Source organism: Hypanus sabinus, chromosome 16 (assembly GCF_030144855.1).
Source record: "Hypanus sabinus isolate sHypSab1 chromosome 16, sHypSab1.hap1, whole genome shotgun sequence".
NCBI classification, from domain to species: Eukaryota; Metazoa; Chordata; class Chondrichthyes; order Myliobatiformes; family Dasyatidae; genus Hypanus; species Hypanus sabinus.
Window position 1 is genome coordinate 8,528,812 of NC_082721.1, and position 20,214 is coordinate 8,549,025.

The 20,214-nt window shown below is 44.1% G+C and overlaps 1 protein-coding gene across 2 annotated transcripts in view; it reads right to left on the reverse strand.

Moving 5' to 3' along the window:
• LOC132405981 (PDZ domain-containing protein GIPC1-like) overlaps window positions 1-20,214 on the reverse strand; it is a 98,099-nt gene that overhangs the window by 67,992 nt on the left and 9,893 nt on the right. Inside the window, exons 1-2 of one of the 2 annotated variants that reach the window (XM_059991073.1) lie at window positions 15,000-16,477; window positions 7,905-8,090 (exon numbers count right to left, since the gene is read on the reverse strand). In XM_059991073.1, coding sequence (XP_059847056.1) covers window positions 7,905-8,090; window positions 15,000-15,422 — 609 coding nt within the window. In that variant the 5' untranslated portion in view covers window positions 15,423-16,477. Of the gene's footprint in view, window positions 1-7,904; window positions 8,091-14,999; window positions 16,478-20,214 lie in introns of those variants that run through there. The other variant, XM_059991072.1, reaches the window with a different exon arrangement.

The window sequence follows — 20,214 nt, forward strand, 5'->3', positions numbered from 1 at the left end:
TTCTTTCCCTGCTGTAAAGAGGACATCACAGAAATGCTGATATTTAACAATTGATTGTGACGTAATTAATGCAAATATATTTAGTCTCAGTACACAACTGACTTCAATTGCCCCTCAAGGCCAGATCTGATGGATAATATCACTAACTGGCAGCAATGTGGCTGAGGTAAAGAAACAGCATAGAACATAGGACAGTACAGCGCAGTACAGGCCCTTCGGCCCACAATCTTGTGATAACTTTTTCAAGGTTGTTCAAGATTCAAGATAGTTCTGTTGTCATTTCCTGCACAAAAGTGTAGAGGAGAACAAAATAATTGCTACTCCGGATCTGGGGCAGCACAAAGAAAATATAGTAACATAAATAACACAATAATTTAAAGTGTATAAATATATAAGATGGGTTATATGCATTGATTGATTGTATGGCCATAAAGAGAAGCCAGGAGTGTCTGTACGTAAGATGACTCTGACAGGAAATGATAAAGTTGTGGTGGTGGGGATGTGGAGGGGTGGGTTAATGGGTGGAGGTGTTGATCAGCCTGACTACTTGGGGAAAGTAACTGTTTTTGAGGCTGGCGGTCCTGGTGTGGATGCTACATAGCCTTGTCTGTGGGAGTGGGACAAACTGTCCTTGAGTGGGGTGGGTGGGATCCTTCATGATATTGTAGGCCTTTTTATTGTAGTAGAGGACAAACAACCTACTCTAAGATCAATCTAACACTTCCCTCATACATATCCCTCTATTTTTCTTTTATCTAAAAACTCTTAAATGTCCATAATGTATCTTCCAATAGAGTGGCAGAAATGGTGAGGGCACCAAGTCCCTAGGTGTAGACAGTGCCAATAACCCGTTGTGGTCCAACCACAGCCAAGAAAGTGAAAGTCCCACAAGTTCATCAGGAGGTGAAGGACATTTGACATGTTCCCACTGTCCCTCATCAATTGTTATCAATGCACCATAGAAAGCATCCAGTCTGGGCACATTGAGACTTGGGGTGGCAACTGCTCTGCCTGTGACCACAAGAGACTGCTGAGAGTTGTGGACACGGCTGAGCGCGCCACGAAAATCAGCCTCCAGTGGCTGTCTCGGTAAAGCAGCCAGTGTTATCAAAGTTCCTACTCATTCCAAACGTCCTCTCTTTGCCCCTCTCTCATCGGGCAAAAACCTGAAAGCACGTGGCACCAGGCTCGAGGGCAGCCTCTATCCCGCTGTGACAAAGCTGGTATGGTAAAATGGACCTTTTACCTCACAGTCTTCCTCGATGTGACCTTGTACTTGTCTGCCTACACTGCATTTTCATCACAACTATAACACTTTGTTCAAGTTTAATTGTCATTCATCCATACAAGAATACCCATGAATACAACCAAAAGAAACAGTGTTATTGTCATTCAACCACACATGAATACCCATGAACACAGCCAAACAACACAGCATTACTCCGGGACCAAGGTGCAAAACACAGGACAAACAGTCATACACGACACAAGGCACAAATAGCACATTTAAGATGGCAAGCACATATAACACAGTAGTAAAATACAGGGACACAAAAAAAATAGTCCAAGTCCCTGAGTCCGTGCATCTTGCAGCAGTCTGCAGTTGAACACTTGTCTTCTGCTGAGTGAACACCGGGGGACAACACTGCATCATCTGCAACACTGCAGCATGGACCCCACGCCATACTGCCTCCAGCATTCTGGTGGAGTGTCTGACTCTGATGCCTCCCCCCCCCCGGGTGGCTGCAAACAGGCGACAGTGTGGTTCGAGGCCTAATTCTTGCTACGACCGAGGCCATGCAAGCTCCCCTGTCATCTGCCCCCATCATTCACCAATGAACCAATGAAATGGACTTGCAGCATTCCACACCACAGTTGTCCAACAAAGCCTTGCACTCACAAGAAAGGTGATTAAATCAATCACTTGCTGTTAGGCCGCACCCCTTGAGCGAGCACTGACACCTCTCTGTCACACTCAGCAACATGGTCCACAGTGTCCAGCTCCTTCAGTTCCTTTGCCAAAGAACAACTCACTGACTGGGGTAGACCTGCAGCTCTTTCAGTTCTTAATGTCCAGCAGGGTCTTAGAACATAGAACATAGAATAGTACAGCACATTACAGGCCCTTCGGCCCACAATGTTGTGCTGACCCTCAAACCCTGTCTCCCATATAACCCCCCACCTTAAATTCCTCCATATACCTGTCTAGTAGTCTCTTAAACTTCACTGGTGTATCTGCCTCCACCACTGACTCAGGCAGTGCATTCCACGCACCAACCACTCTCTGAGTGAAAAACCTTCCTCTATTATCCCCCTTGAACTTCCCTCCCCTTACCTTAAAGCCATCTCCTCTTGTACTGAGCAGTGGTGCCCTGGGGACGAGGCGCCTGCTGTCCACTCTATCTATTCCTCTTAATATCTTGTACACCTCTATCATGTCTCCTCTCATCCTCCTTCTCTCCAAAGAGTAAAGCCCTAGCTCCCTTAATCTCTGATCATAATCCATACTCTCTAAACCAGGCAGCATCCTGGTAAATCTCCTCTGTACCCTTTCCAATGCTTCTTGTAATTGCAGAAAGCACAATTTAAAAAGGTAATGTCATCATTGGTTGGCCCCATAGAAGCCATTGTGTCTAAGGTGTCGCCATCTTACCAGAAGCATTCTGTTAATGTTTTCCCTTGTACTACCTCAGTGTACTGATGTAATGAAATAGCTTGTGTGGACGGCATGGTATCTGTGACAATAATATTACAAATTCCAGGAGACTGTCAAATGGTTCCTACAAGAGCTGTCACTGTAAAGTACATTTCTGGTTCTCCCTTCCAGCACAGATGTGGGTGCACTGAGGTTCCGTTAAATTCTAGCTGGTCTCTACCTCGTGGTGTACCTTTACCGAGACATTGCGTGACTAATAACTATGTCCAGTGGAGAATGTACTGACCCGGCTGCATCATGGCCTAGTATGGAAACACCAATGCCTTTGAATGGAAAATACTACGAAAGGTAAGTGAATTTGGCCCAGTACAACACAGGTAAAGCCCTTGAACCATTGAGCACATCTACATGAAACTCTGTCGTAGGAAAGCAGCATCCATTCTCAGAGATCCCCACCACCCAAACCATGCTCTTTTCTTGCTAATGCCATCAACAAGAAGGTACAGGAGCCTCAGGACTCACACCACCAGGTTCAAGGACAGTTACTATCCCTCAACCATCAGGCTCTTGAATAAAAGATGATAACTACATTCACTTGCCCCATCATTGAAATGTTCCAGCAACCAATGATCTCACTTTAAGGACTCATTATCTCATGTTCTCATTATTTATTGCTGTTTATTTATATTTACATTTACACATTTTGGTGTCTTCTGCACTCTGGTTGATCTTTCAGTGATCCTGTTATAGTTACTATTCTATAGATTTGCTGAATATGCCCACAGGAAAATGGTACCTCAGGGTTGTATATGGTGACATTTTCAGTATGAACTTTGATAATAAAATTTACTTTGAAATTGAACCATCCCAATGTATTACCCAATGGCTGGCAGCACCAGATTGAGCATTAAGACCATAAGACCTTCAGACATTGGTGCAAAATTAGGCCATTTGGCCTATTGAATTGCTCCTCTATTCTATCAGGGCTGATTTATTTTCCCTCTCAACCCCATTCTCCTGCCTTCTCCCCTTGACCTTCAACATCCTTACAAATCAAGAACCTCTGCTTTAAATACACCCAATGACTTGGCCTCCACAGCCATCCATGGCAATGAATTCCTTAGATTCACCACCCTCTGGCTAAAAAAATCCCCCCTCATCTCTGTTCTAAAGGGACGTCCTTGTATTCTGAGGCAATCCCCTCTGGTCCTAAAGTCTCCCACTATGGGAAACATTATCTTCCTGTCCACTCTGTCTAGGCCATTCAATACATGATCAATTTCAATGAGATCCCCCCATCATTCTTCTAAACTCTTCCTCTCCTCCTCCCACCCCCTCTGAATCTCCTCCGCAACTGCACACACATTGAGTCAGCTCACCAACAGGCCCTTCAGCAGCCATCTCAGTCATCAGTTAGTTTGTCCTCACTATTGAAAGTGTCTGCACGAGGAACTCACACAAGAAGCCAACGTCTATCACTGCCCTCCTGGCCATCGAATCTTCCTTCCGGAGCTGTTTCTTCCCTTCAGCCAGTCGACACAACCCTGATCACTACACTAATACCTGACACTACATGGTGTTAATGCCAGTATAGTAACACGATGACCACTTGGATTTTACTTTGTTCGAATTACATCCGTTCTTTCTTATATAAATTTTGTATAATTTACACTTCCTCTCGTGGAGGCCGTGTGTCTGATGCTATGTGCCTGTGAAGCTGCTTCAGAGTAATACACACAAAATGCTGGAGGAACTCAGCCGGTCAGGCAGCGTCTATGGAGGGGAATAAACAAATGACATTTCAGGGTGAAGGTCCCGATGAAGGCTTTTGGTCTGAAATGCCGACTGCTTATTGCTCTCCATCGAGCTGCTGATTTCCTCCAGCATTTTGTGTGTGTTACTCTGGATTTCCAGCATCTGCAGAATCTCTTGTGTTTATGACATGCTGTTAGATAAGATCCGTGCACCTGTGCTTATGACTATAAAGTTGGCTATGAATTTACCCGCCTACACTAATCCTATTAGTCATCTCGTGGATCATTGCTTTCTATACCTTGGTAATTTAAACCCTTGTCTCGATGTCACTCTCAATAGCCTGCAGAGGTTGTAAAGAGTCTATCACAGGCACAACCCTCTCCAGCACCGAGAGCATCTGCACGAGCCACTCACTACCCCAGGAAGACAGCTACTATCATCAAGGGGTTTGTCTTTGGCATGTCAGTCTGGAGGTACAGAGGCCTAATGTCCTACATCACCAGGTCCCCATCACTCAGGACATGCCGAATACTCACGGCTACCATCAAGGGGCAGGTACCCCATCCCTCATAGCTACCCAAGGCCAAGTTTAGTCATTTTAAGTTTCTTTCTATTGGTGTTTACCTATTTATTTATTTATTTATTTATATTTATTCTGATACAGTGCAGACTTAACCCTTCTGGCCTTTTGAGCCATGCCACCCAGCAACCCCTGATTTAACCCTATCCTAATCACGGGACAATTTACAACAACCAATTGCCTGCTAATTGGTACGTCTTTGGACTGAGGGAGGAAATCAGAGCACCTGGAGGAAACCCACACATTCTGACTCCTGACAGATGACACTGGAATTGAACTCCAAACTTCGATATCCTGAGCTGTAATAGTATCGTGCTAACCGCTGTGCTACCGTGGCCACCATGGGTTTAGAGTTTTATTCAAGAGTGGGAAAGACTTTTACACCTGCAAAAAAAAATCCTTTTTTTCTATTTTATACCATAGTACAATACAGCACGGGTTGGACCCTTTAGCCCATCTGTCTGTGCTTACCATAATGCCAATCCAATTCATTCCCATCTGGCTGGACATGGTCCGTAACCCACCATTCCCTGCCTGTCCATGTATCCATCTAAATGCCCCTAAAGTATTGCTGTTTCAAGATCCAAAATAGTTTAATGGCATTTCCTGTACACAAGTGTAAAGGAGAACGAAATGATTGTTACTTTGGATCTGATGCAGCACAAAAAAAAAACACAATAAGATAACAAATGCAATAAAAAGACAATAAATATAAATACATAACAACAAAATGCTGGAAGAAAAAATGCTATGGAACAAATAGCTTATATACATAGATTGATTGTATGTCCATAAAGTGATGCTAGGCACAGGAGTGTCTGTACATAAGGTGACTGATGGGAAATGATAAAGTAGTGGTAGTTGGGGGTTGTGGAGGGGTGGGTTAGTGGGTGGAAGTGTTGATCAGCCTGACTGCTTGGGGAAAGTAAAGGCTTTCGAGTCTGGTGGACCTGGCGTGGATGCTACGTAGCCTCCTCTCCAATGGCAGAGGGACAAGCAGTCCATGAATCAGGTGTTTGTTACCTGGTCCTCTCAATCTCTACAAGGATTTCTGCTTATGTAAGTGTACTCAGGACTGCACAGTAGCCCAGTTGGTCAAGCTGCCACCTCACAAATCGAGTAACCGAGGTTGAATTCTGTCCTCCGGTGCTCGCTGTTTCCTCCAGGTACTCTGGATTCCTCCAACGCACAGAAATTTAGTAAAATGGGGGGAGAGGGGTTGGAAATCTCACTTAAACATACCAAATATTGAAAAGGGCCTGGATGGCATGGATGGGGAGAAGATATCTCCAGTAATATGAAAATCTAGGGCCAGAGAGCTCAGCCTCAGAATAGAAGGACGTCTCTTTGGAACAGGGATGAGGAGGAATTTCCTTACCGAGAAGGTGGAGTTCATTGCTACAGACAGCCATGGAGGCCAAGCCACTGGGTACATTTAAAACAGAGATTAACAGGTTCTTGATTAGTCAGGGCCTCAGGAGTTATGGGGTGAAGGCAGGAGAATGGAGTTGAGAGATATAATAAATCAGCCATGTTGGAATGGCAGAGCAGACTCGATGGGCCAAATGGCCTAATTCGGCTCCTATGTCTTATGTTTTTATACTTGAAAGCCTAGTTCGAGCAACAACTGCATCAGGATGGCAACGATTAAACTGGAAACTCCAGATGTTCCAAGCATGTGATTAATTTAAATTATAAAATGTTCCTCTAGATCAGGGGTTCTTAACCCTTTTTATGTAATGGAACCCTTTGGCAGTCCAGTGAAGCCGCTGGACCCCTTATCAGAATAAAGTATTTAAATCTATAAAATTAAATGCACAGGGTTACAAAAGAAACCAATTCTATTGAAATATAGTTATCAAGATATTTTAAAAATTGTGATATAGTAATATATGTGCTTCTTTATTAAAATGTTAAGAAACAAGACTTTACACTTAAATATCGACAAGTTAAAATTAAATTTTATTTTTTAAAGTGCAAAGGCTGTTGTTGCTTGGCTTGAATAAGAACATAAAACAGTGGGGTGGTCTTTGACAAAGCAACACACATGTAATGTTGGATATTCAATCGCAGGACTGCCTGATAGATTGCAGCTACATTACATAAGAGTCTGCAGAGAGGAAGACTCTGATCGTGTTTGATCTACCTACGGGTATTATAATTACCGAAATATCGAAGTAGTGACGAGCATGCTGTAAGCGATCCTTTGAGATGTTTGTAACAACTGTAATGGAAATCTCTGTGATTTCTATTGGTGACAAAGTCACAGATACTGCTTACACTAGCATGGTTTGTTGCCTACATATATAATTGAAGGAAATACTAACTTTTGGTTTGTGAAAATAAAGATGTAAATTTTTCCCGTCCAAGTTCATGGACACCCTGGAGTCTATCCTTAGACCCCCAAGGGGTTTGTGGACAGGTTAAAAACCCCTGCTCTAGATATTTAGATAATAACTTTAAGAAAAGGTTGAAATAATACCACAGCTAATAAAAAACCATACCCTAAATCACAAAGTGTCCTGTTATTAATTAAGTGAACCTGTGTTATTAATATATCATATATTTATAGCTAAGTTATAAGGATTGACAGGTTCTTGATTAGTCAGAGTGTCAAAGGTTATGGGAAGAAAGCTGGAGAATGGGATTGAGAGGGATGGAATGGCGGGGTAGACTCAATGGGCCAAATTCTGCTCTTGTGTCTTATGATCTTATGGTCTTATCTGAGAGATGTGCGGAGCAGGAGGTGAATTGTAAGCTCCCCTTTGAGTGCAGAATCTGGGCTAGATGATGGGAAAGATGGGAAAATAGAATTGGATTAGTACAGGATTAGAATGGATGGGGATTGATGATTGGCATGGACTCGATGGACTGTATGTTTTGTAGCAGTGTCCACACACGCACAGTTTGTACCTTAATGAAAGCGTAACCCGTTCCATTGTCAGTGATGGTCAGACCCAGAGCGTCCTCCGACTTGGTCACCTCCACTTCTTTCATTTGCCCTTTCACATGGGCGAAGATGAAGTCCTCCAGCCCAATCTGGCCTCCCAGTAATCTCTGCATATCTACCTTGTGGGTGTTCAATGTGCAGAAAAGAATCTGCCAGTCAAAAAAAAAGGAAATAGAAGATGTAAACTATAGCCATGGATACCTACAGCAGATTGGAAAGAAATAGGCTTCTGTTTGAGCTGAAATCTCTACAAAGTTAACACCAACCACCAATCTTCACCACCTTTTCAATATTTATCACTCTCACACAAAATGCTGGAGGAACTCAGCAGGTCAGGCAGCATCTATTGAAATGAATTATCAGTCAACGTTTCAGTCCAAAACCCTTCTTCTGGACTGGGAAGGAAGGGGGAAGAAGCCAGATTATAAAGATGGTTAAGTGGGGAAGGAGTACAAGATGGCAGGTGATAGGTGAGGGGGAAGGTGGATATGTAAGGGAGAGGGGGATGGTGAGAAGCTGGGAGGTGATTGGTGGAAAAAGTAGAGGGACGAAGAAGAATGAATATGGTAAGAGAAGAGAGGGAATCAATGGAGAAAAGAAAGGAAGAGGTGCATCAGGGGGAGGTAATAGACTGATGATGAGAAGAGAAGAGGCAAGGGGGGCTAGGATGGAGAATGGAAAAAAGAGAGAAAGGGAATTAGAGAAATCAATGTACATGCCACCAGGTTGGAGGATACCCAGATGGAATATGAGGTGTTGCTCCCTCATCCTGAGGGTAGCTCACTGGGGCAATAGAGGTGGCCATGGACTGCATGTCAGAATGGGAACTAGCAGTGGAATTAAATTAGTTTTTCACCAGGAAATCCTGCTTGTTGCAGAGCTGCTCGATAAAAAGCGGTCCCATCGATGTTGAGGAGACCCTGAAACTGCAGGTGATCCATCTGTAAGAAGAAATGAACTACAGGGATTGGTGGACGGACCTGTGTTGCTTATCATAGATGGATGAGAATGTAAGTGGTCTGTTTAGATGACACAAAAAAGTTGCCATGGTTGCAGATGGTGAAGAAGTTGGTCTCCATATGCTTGGATAGGTGCAAGGAGGGACAGGGCTTAGTCGTGCAATCACTCGAGTCATGTATGATGTTCTCCTAAGGCAGGGGTTCCCTTCCTGGGGTCCATGGACCCCTCGGTAGTGGTAAAGGCCCCTAACATAAAGAAGGTTGGGACCCCTGTCTTAAGCGGTTGTTTATTGGCAGGTCCTCAGGTGGCTGTAGATGCCAATCAGGATGCACGTAACTGGGATGTCAGGGTAGATTCCCTTAATGGAGATTGCCTGTAAGTGACTTTGTTTGATATGGAGAGGCTGATGCACAGGCAGCTGCCACACAGCCCTTGGCATATTGAAGCCAGGGTCCAGAGACCCAGAATGCAAGACGACTGGGGACCCTACACTGCTGCCGCCTTCACTGCCATTGTGATGCGTCATCGTCTTCTTCCAGCTCCAGTGTTGAGCTCTTGGTTGGATCACTCTTTGTCTGGAACCTCACGGTTTAACTTACCACCATGAGTGACCCGACCAAGAGCTAAGCGCCAGATGGTTAAACTCCAGGCGGCATCACTTTTGGGATCACGTTCATCCGCTAGCCTCTCCATCGTGGCAAGGTGACTATCGTCAGGCAAGAAGGGCTTAGACAGACGAAGTCTGAATACAGGAAATTGGGGCTAGCTGGGTGGGCAACGTGTCAGGCATGGACTGATTGGGCTGAAGGACTGCCGCTTGTGCTGTATTGCTCTACGTCTCTAATAGGAGGAGTTCAGGATGATATGGACCAAATACAGGCAAGTTGCACTAGTTGCTGAGTGCCCTGGTCAACATGGGCAAGTTGGGTTGAAGGGGTCTATTTCCATGTTGTGTTACTCAGAATCAGAATCAGGCCATAAAATATGTTGTTTTGTGGCAGCAGTACAGTGCAATCCAGAAAAAACTATAAATTACAAATAAGAAATAAATTTAAATTTGCATTTAATAATTAGAGCAGAATAGTGCGGTAGTGTACATGGGTTTATTGTCCTGATACCTGATAGCGCAGGAGAAGGAGCTGTTCCTAAAACATTGAGTGGGTGTCTTCAGGCTCCTGTACCACCTCCCTGATGTACTAATGAGAAGAGAGCATCTTCTGGGTGATGCGGACCTTAGTGATGAGCACCACCTTTTTGAGGAATTGCTTTCTGAAGATGACTCTTTGACTCTCTGAGTCTTTTTGCAAATTTATTTTAATTGACTGATGTACAACACTACTCAGGTCTTGTTACATCTTCCTCTTTCTAATCTATCATTGCTCAGATAACAATCTGTTTTCCTGTTTTCATCGTTAAAGTAGAAAACTTGATATTTATTCACAGTAAGCTGCATCTACCATGTGTTGGTTGAGTTGCATAACAAGTCCAGCTCATGCACACAGTGTCATTTGCAAACCTAGGGACATTGAAATGTTTTCATCTAATTCCTGATGAAGGGTCTTGACCTGAAACATTGACTGTTTATTCCTCTCCGTAGATGCTGTCTGACCTGCTAAGTCTCTCCTGCATTTTGTGTGTGTGACACTGAATTTCCAGTATCTGCTGATACCTAGTGTTTAAAACATCAACTGTTCATCTATTTATTTCTTTAGCAATGCAGCACAGAATAGTCCTTCCGGCCCTTGAAGCCACATCACCCTAGCAACCCCCCAACAAGCCCAATTAATCCTAACCTAATCACGGGACAATTTACAATGAGCAATTAACATACCCAGTATGTCTTTGGACTGTGGGAGGAAACTGGAGCACCCGGAGAAATCCAATACATCCCACTAGGAGGAAGTACAGAGACTCCTTACAGAACAATGCTGGAATTGAACTCTGAACTCTGGAATGTCCCAAGCTGTAATGGCATTGCACTAACCACTATGTTACCATGGTACCCCCACCATAGATGCTGCCTGACCCACTGAGGTCCTCTAGAATTTTGTGTGTTGCTCCATACTTCCAGCATCCGCAGTTTTACTTTTGTCTCAAAACAACAATAATCTATAGTTATACATACTGAGATACCTAATAAATACAAAGATTATCCAATGAACTATTGGTTTATCACTGGCACTAAACATTAAAAAGACAGAGTACATGGCATTCAACTGCAACGAAGGTACTCTCAAGACAGTGAAGAATGATACCATTAAGAAAGTCTTAGACTTTAAGTACCTCGGGTCAAGAATGATGAGTTCGGAGAAGGACATAAAGATACTGAAGGCGCTGGCGTGGAGGGCTATGAACGACATGAAGGAAATCTGGAGGTTGAACCTGACCGGAGGGCTCAAACAGAGGATCTTCGTAGCAGTCATAGAGTCCATTCTCACCTACAGATGCGTGATGTGGACACTCACCAAGACCAAGAGAAAGTCACAAGGTGGTTGCTATACACGAATGCTCCGGGCGGCTCTTGACGTGAGTTGACAACAGCACATGACGAACGTCGAGCTCTATGACGACCTACCGATGCTCACCACTAAAATCGAGGCGAGAAGACTGCAACTAGCGGGGAACTGTCTACGCCACACTGAGCTACACGCCAGCCTAGTCATCACATGGGAGCCCAAGCGTGGGAGGATGAACCCTGGGTGCCCTCCCAAGACTATGGTCAACACGCTCCCAGAAGATAGCGGCACAGCTAATGTAGATGAACACACTGATGAGGGAGAGGGAGGAGTGGAGAGTCCATTCTCATGCACAACGCTGGTCCCCTTGGTCCGAGTCGACATAGTAGTAGTAGTTATCACTGGCATATGTATCATACAGACAAAATTCTTTATTTGCCAACTTGACCATGAGTTCCCAGCCTTTTTTATGCCATGGACCCCAGTTTGGGAACCCCTGATCTCGACAGATTGCTCCATATGTGTTTAGATCAAGGCAGTGCCACGGTAGTGTAGCGGCTAGCATGATTCCAGAGCTTGGAGTTCAGTTCCAGCGCCATTCTATAAGGAGTTTGAACGTGCTCCCCAAGGAAAGCGTGGGATTTCCCCATGGCCTTTGGTTTCCTCCCACAGTCTAAAGACATACCAGGTAAGTTAATTGGTAACTGTAAACTGTACCATGATTAGGTTAGGATTAATTGGGTTTGTCAGGGACTGATGGGATGGTGCGGTCTGAATGGCTGGAAGGGCCTATTCCGCACTGTATCAGTAAAAAAATAAAAAAAAACACAAATAAGTAAATAGGCAGAATGCTAAAAAATAGTGTTGAATCTGTAGAGAAAGTGCAGAGCATATAGACAAGGTACATGGGCCACGATGAGGTAGACTAGGAGTTTATCTTTAGTGCATCAGATGTCCATTCATGAGTCCGATAACAATGGGACAGAAGCTGTTTTGGAACCTGGGGGTATGTGTTCTTAAGCTTTTATACCTTCTGCCTGATGGGGAGAGGGAAGAAGAGAGAAGGGCCAGAGTGGTCTTTTTTTTTTGGGTCACCATTTTGATTGTGTGTGCTTTGCACCCCGGTCCCAGAGGAACACTGTCTTGTTCAGCTCTACTCATGTGTGGTTCAGTGATAAGTAAATTTGATTTGATTTGACTTGGTAGGGGGCCCTGATTATATTGGCTGCTTTCCTGAGGCAGCAGGAAGGGTAGACAGTGTCAGTACAGGGGAAGCTGGTTTACATGGTGGTCCTGGGCTACTTTTTCAACTCCCCCGAAGTTTCCCGCTGTCTTTGGCAGAGCAGTTGCCATACCAAGCTGTAATGTATCTAGGTAGGATGCTTTCTGTGGTACTTTACAAAAACTTGTAAGAGTGGCTGTGTTTGAGCAGAGAGGAGTTTTCTGATACAGAGCATGTCCATTATAATGCGAGGGAGACAAGCATTGTCCTGGAGCCTGCAGATACATTTATCTTTTATAGATTCAAGATTCAAAGTACATTTATCATCAAAGTACATATGCAGTATAAACCCTGACATCCGGCTTCTCACAGATAGCCATGAAACAAAAACCATGGAACTCATTCAAAGAAAAACGTCAAGCTCGCAACGCACAAAAAAAAAAACAGATTATGGAAACAGCAAAAACTGAATAAAAAATAGAGAATATAAAACACCAAAACACAAATTCATCAAAACAGTTCAGGCATATTCAGTTCAGTTCAATCTAGAGCTGTATCGTTCATTAACCGCAGTCTGCCACAGTGCTAGATTGAACTGAACTGAGCCAAATGTGACCACACTGCTTCAATGACTTTGATGTTTTATAAGAGCTAACATCTTATCAACTACTAAAATCAGGCCAGTTAGCCTGACTTCGATGAGCGGCAAGATGTTAAACCTCATTGAAACCTAACAAATATTAGAAGGCCGAGATAGAGTGGACGTGGAGAGGATGTTCCCTATGGTGCAGAGTCTAGAACCAGAGGCACACACTCAAAATACAAGGACATTTCTTTAAAACAGAGATGAGGGGGAAGTTCTTTAGCCAGTGTGTGGTGAATCTGTGGAATTTATTGCCAGTGGCAGCTGTGGAGGCCATGTCATTAGGTATACTTAAAGTGGAGAATGGGGTTGAAAGGGAAAATATGTAAGTCAAGATTGAATAGCAGAGCAGACTCGATGGGCCAAATGGCCTAATTCTGCTCCTATGCCTTATGGTCTTATGGCTTGTTTCCCAAACCCACTTTACAATGAGTGAAAGACATATTTTACTTTTCAGAAGAGTGAGACCCTAAGTTTTAAGAATGGCATAGTTTACCTTTTTCACATTCAAAGTCTATGAACTCCCCACTCTCCCTCCCTAAATTTCAGAGCCAACTTGTTCGTAAAGCATTTTTTTGTCATCACATTAACTAACATTGGTCAATTTGTGTAAAAAAAATGTTGGCTTCTACATTGAAATTAATACAGGATCAGTGTAAAAGAGCAGTTGATGGTCTGAATAGATTTGATGGGCTGAAGGGCCTGTGCCTACGCTGTCTCATTCCATGATTCTATGAGGAATAGCATTGAATATTGCCAGCATAACACTTAGGTAAACTGTTGTCAAAGGCAAAAATTACAAAAAGATTTTGAAAAATAATTTTGTATACAAAAAGTTTTTCTACTACTTTTGCTTGGCTTAAGTTTCAAGATCTAGAAGCACACAAAAAGATCATTGCCCATAAATAAATTTCTTTCACCAGTTATTTTTGTTTTTAGTTGATTATGCTAAAGGAAACCACATTTTTGTCTCTGATGGAGATTTTAGATTGAAGCACCACACGCTACATTCTGTTTTCTGTTGCCTGCCTCATTGTAATGATGGAATGCTTGATCTGCCTGGATTCAAGATTGTTTAATGTAATTTCCGGTACACAAGTATAAAGGAGAATGGAAAAATTGTTACTCTGGATCCAAGGCAGCACAAAAAAACACAATAAGATAAAGAACACAATAATAATAACACATAAAAATATAAATACATAAGATAGCTTTTATACTCTACATTGATTGTATCTCCACAAAGTGATGCTAGTCACAGGAAAGTTTGACTCAGACTGGAAGTGATAAAGTAGTGTTGGCGGGGAGGGTTAGTGAGTGAAGGTGCTGATCAGCCTGACTGCTGAGGAAAAGAAACTATTTTTGAGTCTGGTGGTCCTGGCATGGAAGCTACATAGCCTCCTCCCTGATTGGAGTAGGACAAACAGTCCATGATCGGGGTGTGTGGCATCATTCATGATATAACTGGCCTTTTCCGGCACTTTTCTGTATATATGTCGCTGATGGCGGGTAGGCTGGTGCCAGTGATGCGTTAGGCAGTTTTACTTACCGATGGTTTAGCCTTCCTGTCGGCCGCGGTGCCGTTTCCTTACCCAAGCAGTGATGCAGCTTGTTAGGAAATGATATAATAATGGTGGTAGAAGGCAAACAAAACTGTTTCACTATTTATACAGGTACACATGATGACAGTGAAACAATTCCAAAACAGAACAACTTCCAATTTACAAGTAACACCAAGTTTTGGCAAAAGATGGCTGCCCTCCCCGACTGCACCCACCTCTGTTGGTGATATATCGAAGACCTCGGCAATTTTGGCATACAGTTCCTTAACATTGGTGAAGCCTTCGATCCTGCCAGTAGGGCTGCCATGAGCCAGCTGGGTGTGAAATATCAGCCGGGGGCGAATCCGAGGGGCCTGGGGGGCAGACGGTGCAGCAGCAACCTTCCCTGTACCTTGAGCCGGGGGACTTGCCTGGTTCTCGTCAGTTGCTCCTTCCTCCATCAAACTGTTCTCATCTGGTTTTGTCGACTTTTTACACTTCCTCCTGGATCCGTGCAGCATCTTTCTCTGGGACTCAGAGATACTAGCTTCTGAATAAAAAATGACTTTGCCACACATTGGAAGCAGACACGGGTAATTCGAGACCCGTCCAGAACTCTGAGCACAGAACCTTATACATAACTTACCAGCTAATCTCATTAAGGGGAGGAGAGAAGCTGCACACTATGCTACTACCAACAAGGCAAGTTCTAAGCAAAGGATTGAGCTTTGCTAACGATTTAAACAATTTCTACACTCTAGTATTTATACATTTATACATTTTTATTCCATTTCCATATTTTAACCTCTAAGTATTTTTAATATAATTTCTTTCCTTCTCCAGATGCGTTGTTGAGAGCTTCTGAAAATGCTGCATCACCGTGCGATACTGGAGGCCTTCCAATGCATCCCCAGTACCAGCCTACTGACCGTCAGGGATATGCTATGCATACAAAAATTGCTAGAAAAACGCCCACAATATCATGAAGGATCCCACCCACCCTGCTCAGGGACTGTCTGTCCCACTCCTGCCAGGGAGGAGGCTACAGATCACCCACGCCTGGACCGCCAGACTCACAGTTACTTTCCCCAAGTAGTAAGGCTGATCAACACCTCCACCCACTAACCCATCAGCACTGCATACAGGACATGCAGCTTCACTTTATGGACATACAATCGGTCAAACGGCACTTCCCCGTGGCCAAATATTTAAATCCCCATTCCCTGTCCCATTCCGACATGTCGGTCCTTGTGCCATGATGAGGCCACCTCAGGGTGGAGGAGCAGCACCTTGTATTCTATTAGGCTAGCCTCCAAACTGATGGCATGCATATCAATTTCTTTCCTCTCCCTCTCCTCTTCTATTCTCTGGCCTTTTACTGCTTCCTATCACTTCCTCCTAGGTCCCCTCCTCCTTCCCTTTCTCCCATGGTCCACCCTTCTCTCCTATCGATTCCTTTTTCTCCAGTCCTTCACCTTTCCCAACCACCTGGCTTCACTTATCACCTTCCAGCTACCTTTCGTCCTTGTCTGTCGTCTTCCCCCTTCCTTTCCAGAACTGAAGAAGGGTCTCGGCTCAAAACGTTGACTGTTTACTCGTCTCTATGCCGCCTGACTTGCTGAGTTCTGCCAGCATTTTGTGTTTTATATGATTGCTTTTATATTTATATTTATTGTGGGATTTTTTTATTGTGTTGCTAATGTTTATTGTGTTTTTTATGCTGTACTGGATCCGGAGTAACAATACTTTTGTTCTTTACATTTGTGTACTGAAGGATGATAATAAACAATCTTCAATCTTCAATCTTGAATCTATTCTTTATAATTGTTGAATGTTTTTTGTTGCATATTGAACTCTGATCCACACACCACAGCAAATTCATAATAAATGTAATTTATTTATCTGATGAATAAAGTTGATCTTTGACCCTTGACCCTTGATCCTTAAGCTTGTGAATTGCAGAGTGCAGCCTATCTGTGACTTGCTGCAATTGACAAGGCCTCAGCTTTTATCACAGGAGGACTGTCTGTTCAAGAGTCTAATAACAGATACAGGTTCAGATCTATTTGTCATATGTAGAGTGAAATGTGTCATTTGTATTAACAACCAACACTCCCAGAGGGTGCTGGGGCAGCCGACTAGAGCTGCTACACATTCCAACGCCAATACAAAGTGTTTACAATGCTCCGCAGAACACAACGGAACACAAGCATCACCGGTACAAGTATTGTAGGCTGTGCAACCATTTTTACTGAGCCCTTCTATAAATGTAAGCTTTTAATTAAGTTATTTATTTGGAGAAACAGCATGGGACAGATCCTTTGGCCCTATGAGCCACACTGACCAACAACCCACCTGCTTAACCTGAGACTAATTATAGAGCAATTTACAATGAATAATTAACCTTCCAACTGGTACATCTTTGGACTGTGGGAGGAAAGTAGGGCACCCAAGGGAAGCCCACACAGTCACAGGAAGAATGTACAAACTTGCTTACAAAAGCTGCCAGAATTGAGCTCCCTGAGCTGTAATAGTGTTGCGCTAACCACCATGTTACCATGGCAACCATAAGCTATGACGGAGCCACACTTACAACAAATACCTAGGAGTATGATAGGGGCTAATGGGGCCTTCTGAATAATTCAAGCACATATCCGGGCAGACAAGAGATTGATCCAATTAGGACTGATCATTTCTCTGCTGAAAATTAAAAAGATTCGAGATTCAAGTTTATTTATCACGTGAAGGGTGTCATTAGCATTAGCGATCAGCACACCTAAGGACATCCTACAAGTGTCAGCACATAGAATGCCCACAATGCTCAGCAAAACAACTCGGAACACAACAAGAGAACAACAAAACAAGCCCCTTTCCTTTTCTCCCACTCATCCACACATTCAGGCAGTCCCTCCAACTCCAGAGCAGGCCTCCAGGCCTCCAGTCTCAAGGCTTCTTTCACCAGGTTTCAACTTCCAGGCCTCTGGTTGACCTTTGGGATCTTTGGTATCAGCCCCCCGACTGGCTGATGACAGGACCCCAAACTCCAGGCTCACCAATGACCAGACCTCGTGTCTCCAGCTCACACGGACATCTGATCCCAGGACCCATTGATCTGGGACTGCACAACATCCATAGATGTCCTACATCACGCACCCACATCGCTGGCCTTGGAATGTGGTGCAGAGGCCGAGACACCAGAAGTTTTCATCACCCATCCATGTCGGATACAGGCTGTCCTTGAGTCTGGTGGTGTGTGTCCTCAGACATTTGTATCTTCTGACCAACAGGAGAGGGAAGAAGAGAGAACGAATGGAGTGGGAGGTGCTCTTGATTATGCTGCTTGCTTTCTCAATGCAGCAGCAAGTGGAGATGGAGTCCAAGAAGGGGTGGTTACCTTACTTAATGGGCTGCCCTGAGTTCACATCTCAAAATCAGAATCAGAATCAGGTTTATTATCACTGGCAGGTGACGTGAAATTTGGTAACTTAGCAGCAATACATAATCCAGCAGAGAAAAAAATAAATAAAATAATAACAATAATAAGTAAATCAATTATGTATATTAAATTGATTTTTTAAAACATGCAAAAATAGTACTACGGTATATAAAAAAAAAAAGTGAGGTAGTGTCCAAAGATTCAAAGTCCATTCAGGAATCTGATGGCAGAGTGGAAGAAGCTGTTCCTGAATCTCTGAGTGTGTGCCTTTTGGCTTCGGTATCTCCTGCCTGATGGTTACAGTGAGAAAAGGACATGCCCTGGATGCTGGAGGTCCTTAATAGTGGATGCTGCCTTTCTGAGACACCGCTCTCTGAAAATGTCCGGGGTACTTTGTAAGCTAGTATTCCAGATGGAGCTGACTGGATTTACAACCTTCTGCAGCTTCTTTCGGTCCTGTTCAGTAGCCCCTCCATACCAGACAGTGATGCAGCCTGTCAGAATGCTCTCCACAGTACAACTATAGAAGTCTTTGAGTGTATTTGTTGACATGCCAAATCTCTTCAAATTGCTAATAAAGTATAGTCGCTGTCTTCCTTTTTTTATAACTACATCGATTTGTTGGGACCAGGTTAGATCCTCACACCCAGGAACACCCAGAAACTTGAAGCTGCTCACTCTCTCCTCTTATGAGGATTTGTATGTGTTCCTTCATCTTAACCTTCCTGAAGTCCACAATCAGCTCTTTCGTCTTACTGACGTTAAGTGCCAGGTTGTTTGCTGTGGCACCACTCCACTAGTTAGCAATCTCTGCAATTTCTTGTGGCTTTGGCCAGAACAGTTGTCATACCAGGACATCGCACATCCGGTGGAATTTATAAAAAATGGTGTAGTTCAAAAGGGCCATCCTGAGGAAGTAGAAAAATGCAAGGAACGCTGGAAAGGTCGTGCAGCGACCATGGAGACAATGCTTAAGGTTGAAGACTCATCATTAAGTGCATAACTACACAGACAAAATGCTGGAGGAACTCAACAGGTCAGCTATCATATATGGAGAGGAATAAAAGGTTAACGTTTCAGGACCTGCCTCCGGTATTCAATGTCCAGTGAATAGTGTGTGCTGGCTGTCTGACATATCCTACAATGATACAAACTGAGCAGCAAGTTGATTAAAGTAGAGAAGCTATTGAACTGGAACAGTCCCATTTTCTCAATCTCAGAAGTCAGGGTCCAGTGATATGACTAGTCATCACAGCTGGGGTCTTCCTTGTTTGCAGTAGATGCCCATGACTTCTTCAGTAGCTCGCCATGCCCCTCGCTCTCAGAACTGCCTTCCTGGCTATTGGATCTCAGTGCGAATTTCATCGCTCAGTCCGCCAGAGCGGACTTCACATGCTAGTTCAGGCACATCCCTATCTCACCCTAATATGAGGCCGCTGCCTGGTTGAGACTGCCTGTCAGAGCGGTGTACCAGGGTGTGTCTGCTGTCACATGCAAACTACAGCATGGCACCACAGTGCAGTTGAGCGTCCTGATGCACCATCAATAACTCACTCTGAGACGTAGGCGAGATATCGGCTTTTATTGACTGGAAGAAGGAACCAGGAGTGAGTGTCTATCATACAAGGTCCTGGAGACTGAGGCCGATCTTCAGGCCGCAGGTCTCCTTTATACAGGGGCCTGTGGGAGGAGCCACAGGAGCAGTCAGCAGGGGCGTGTCCCGACAGGCACATAGTTCACCACATTCACCCCCCCTTCGTTTGAAAAAGTCCTCATGTAGCGAAGGTTCTTACAAGTCAAGCCGATCAGGCGGTCGAATCTGTCGCTGCGATCTACGTAGCACCGGCTGTGACCGCATAGGTGCCGGCAACATTGGCGATTGCACAGGGGACGGGGTTGCGCGTGTTCTTGCCCACTAGGCGCCGGTGATCCCTCATGCATGTGCGAGGCGCCTGGTATAAATGCGTACGAAACGCCCGGTATACAAGTGTCGTGAGGAGTCTGTGTAGGGCCTG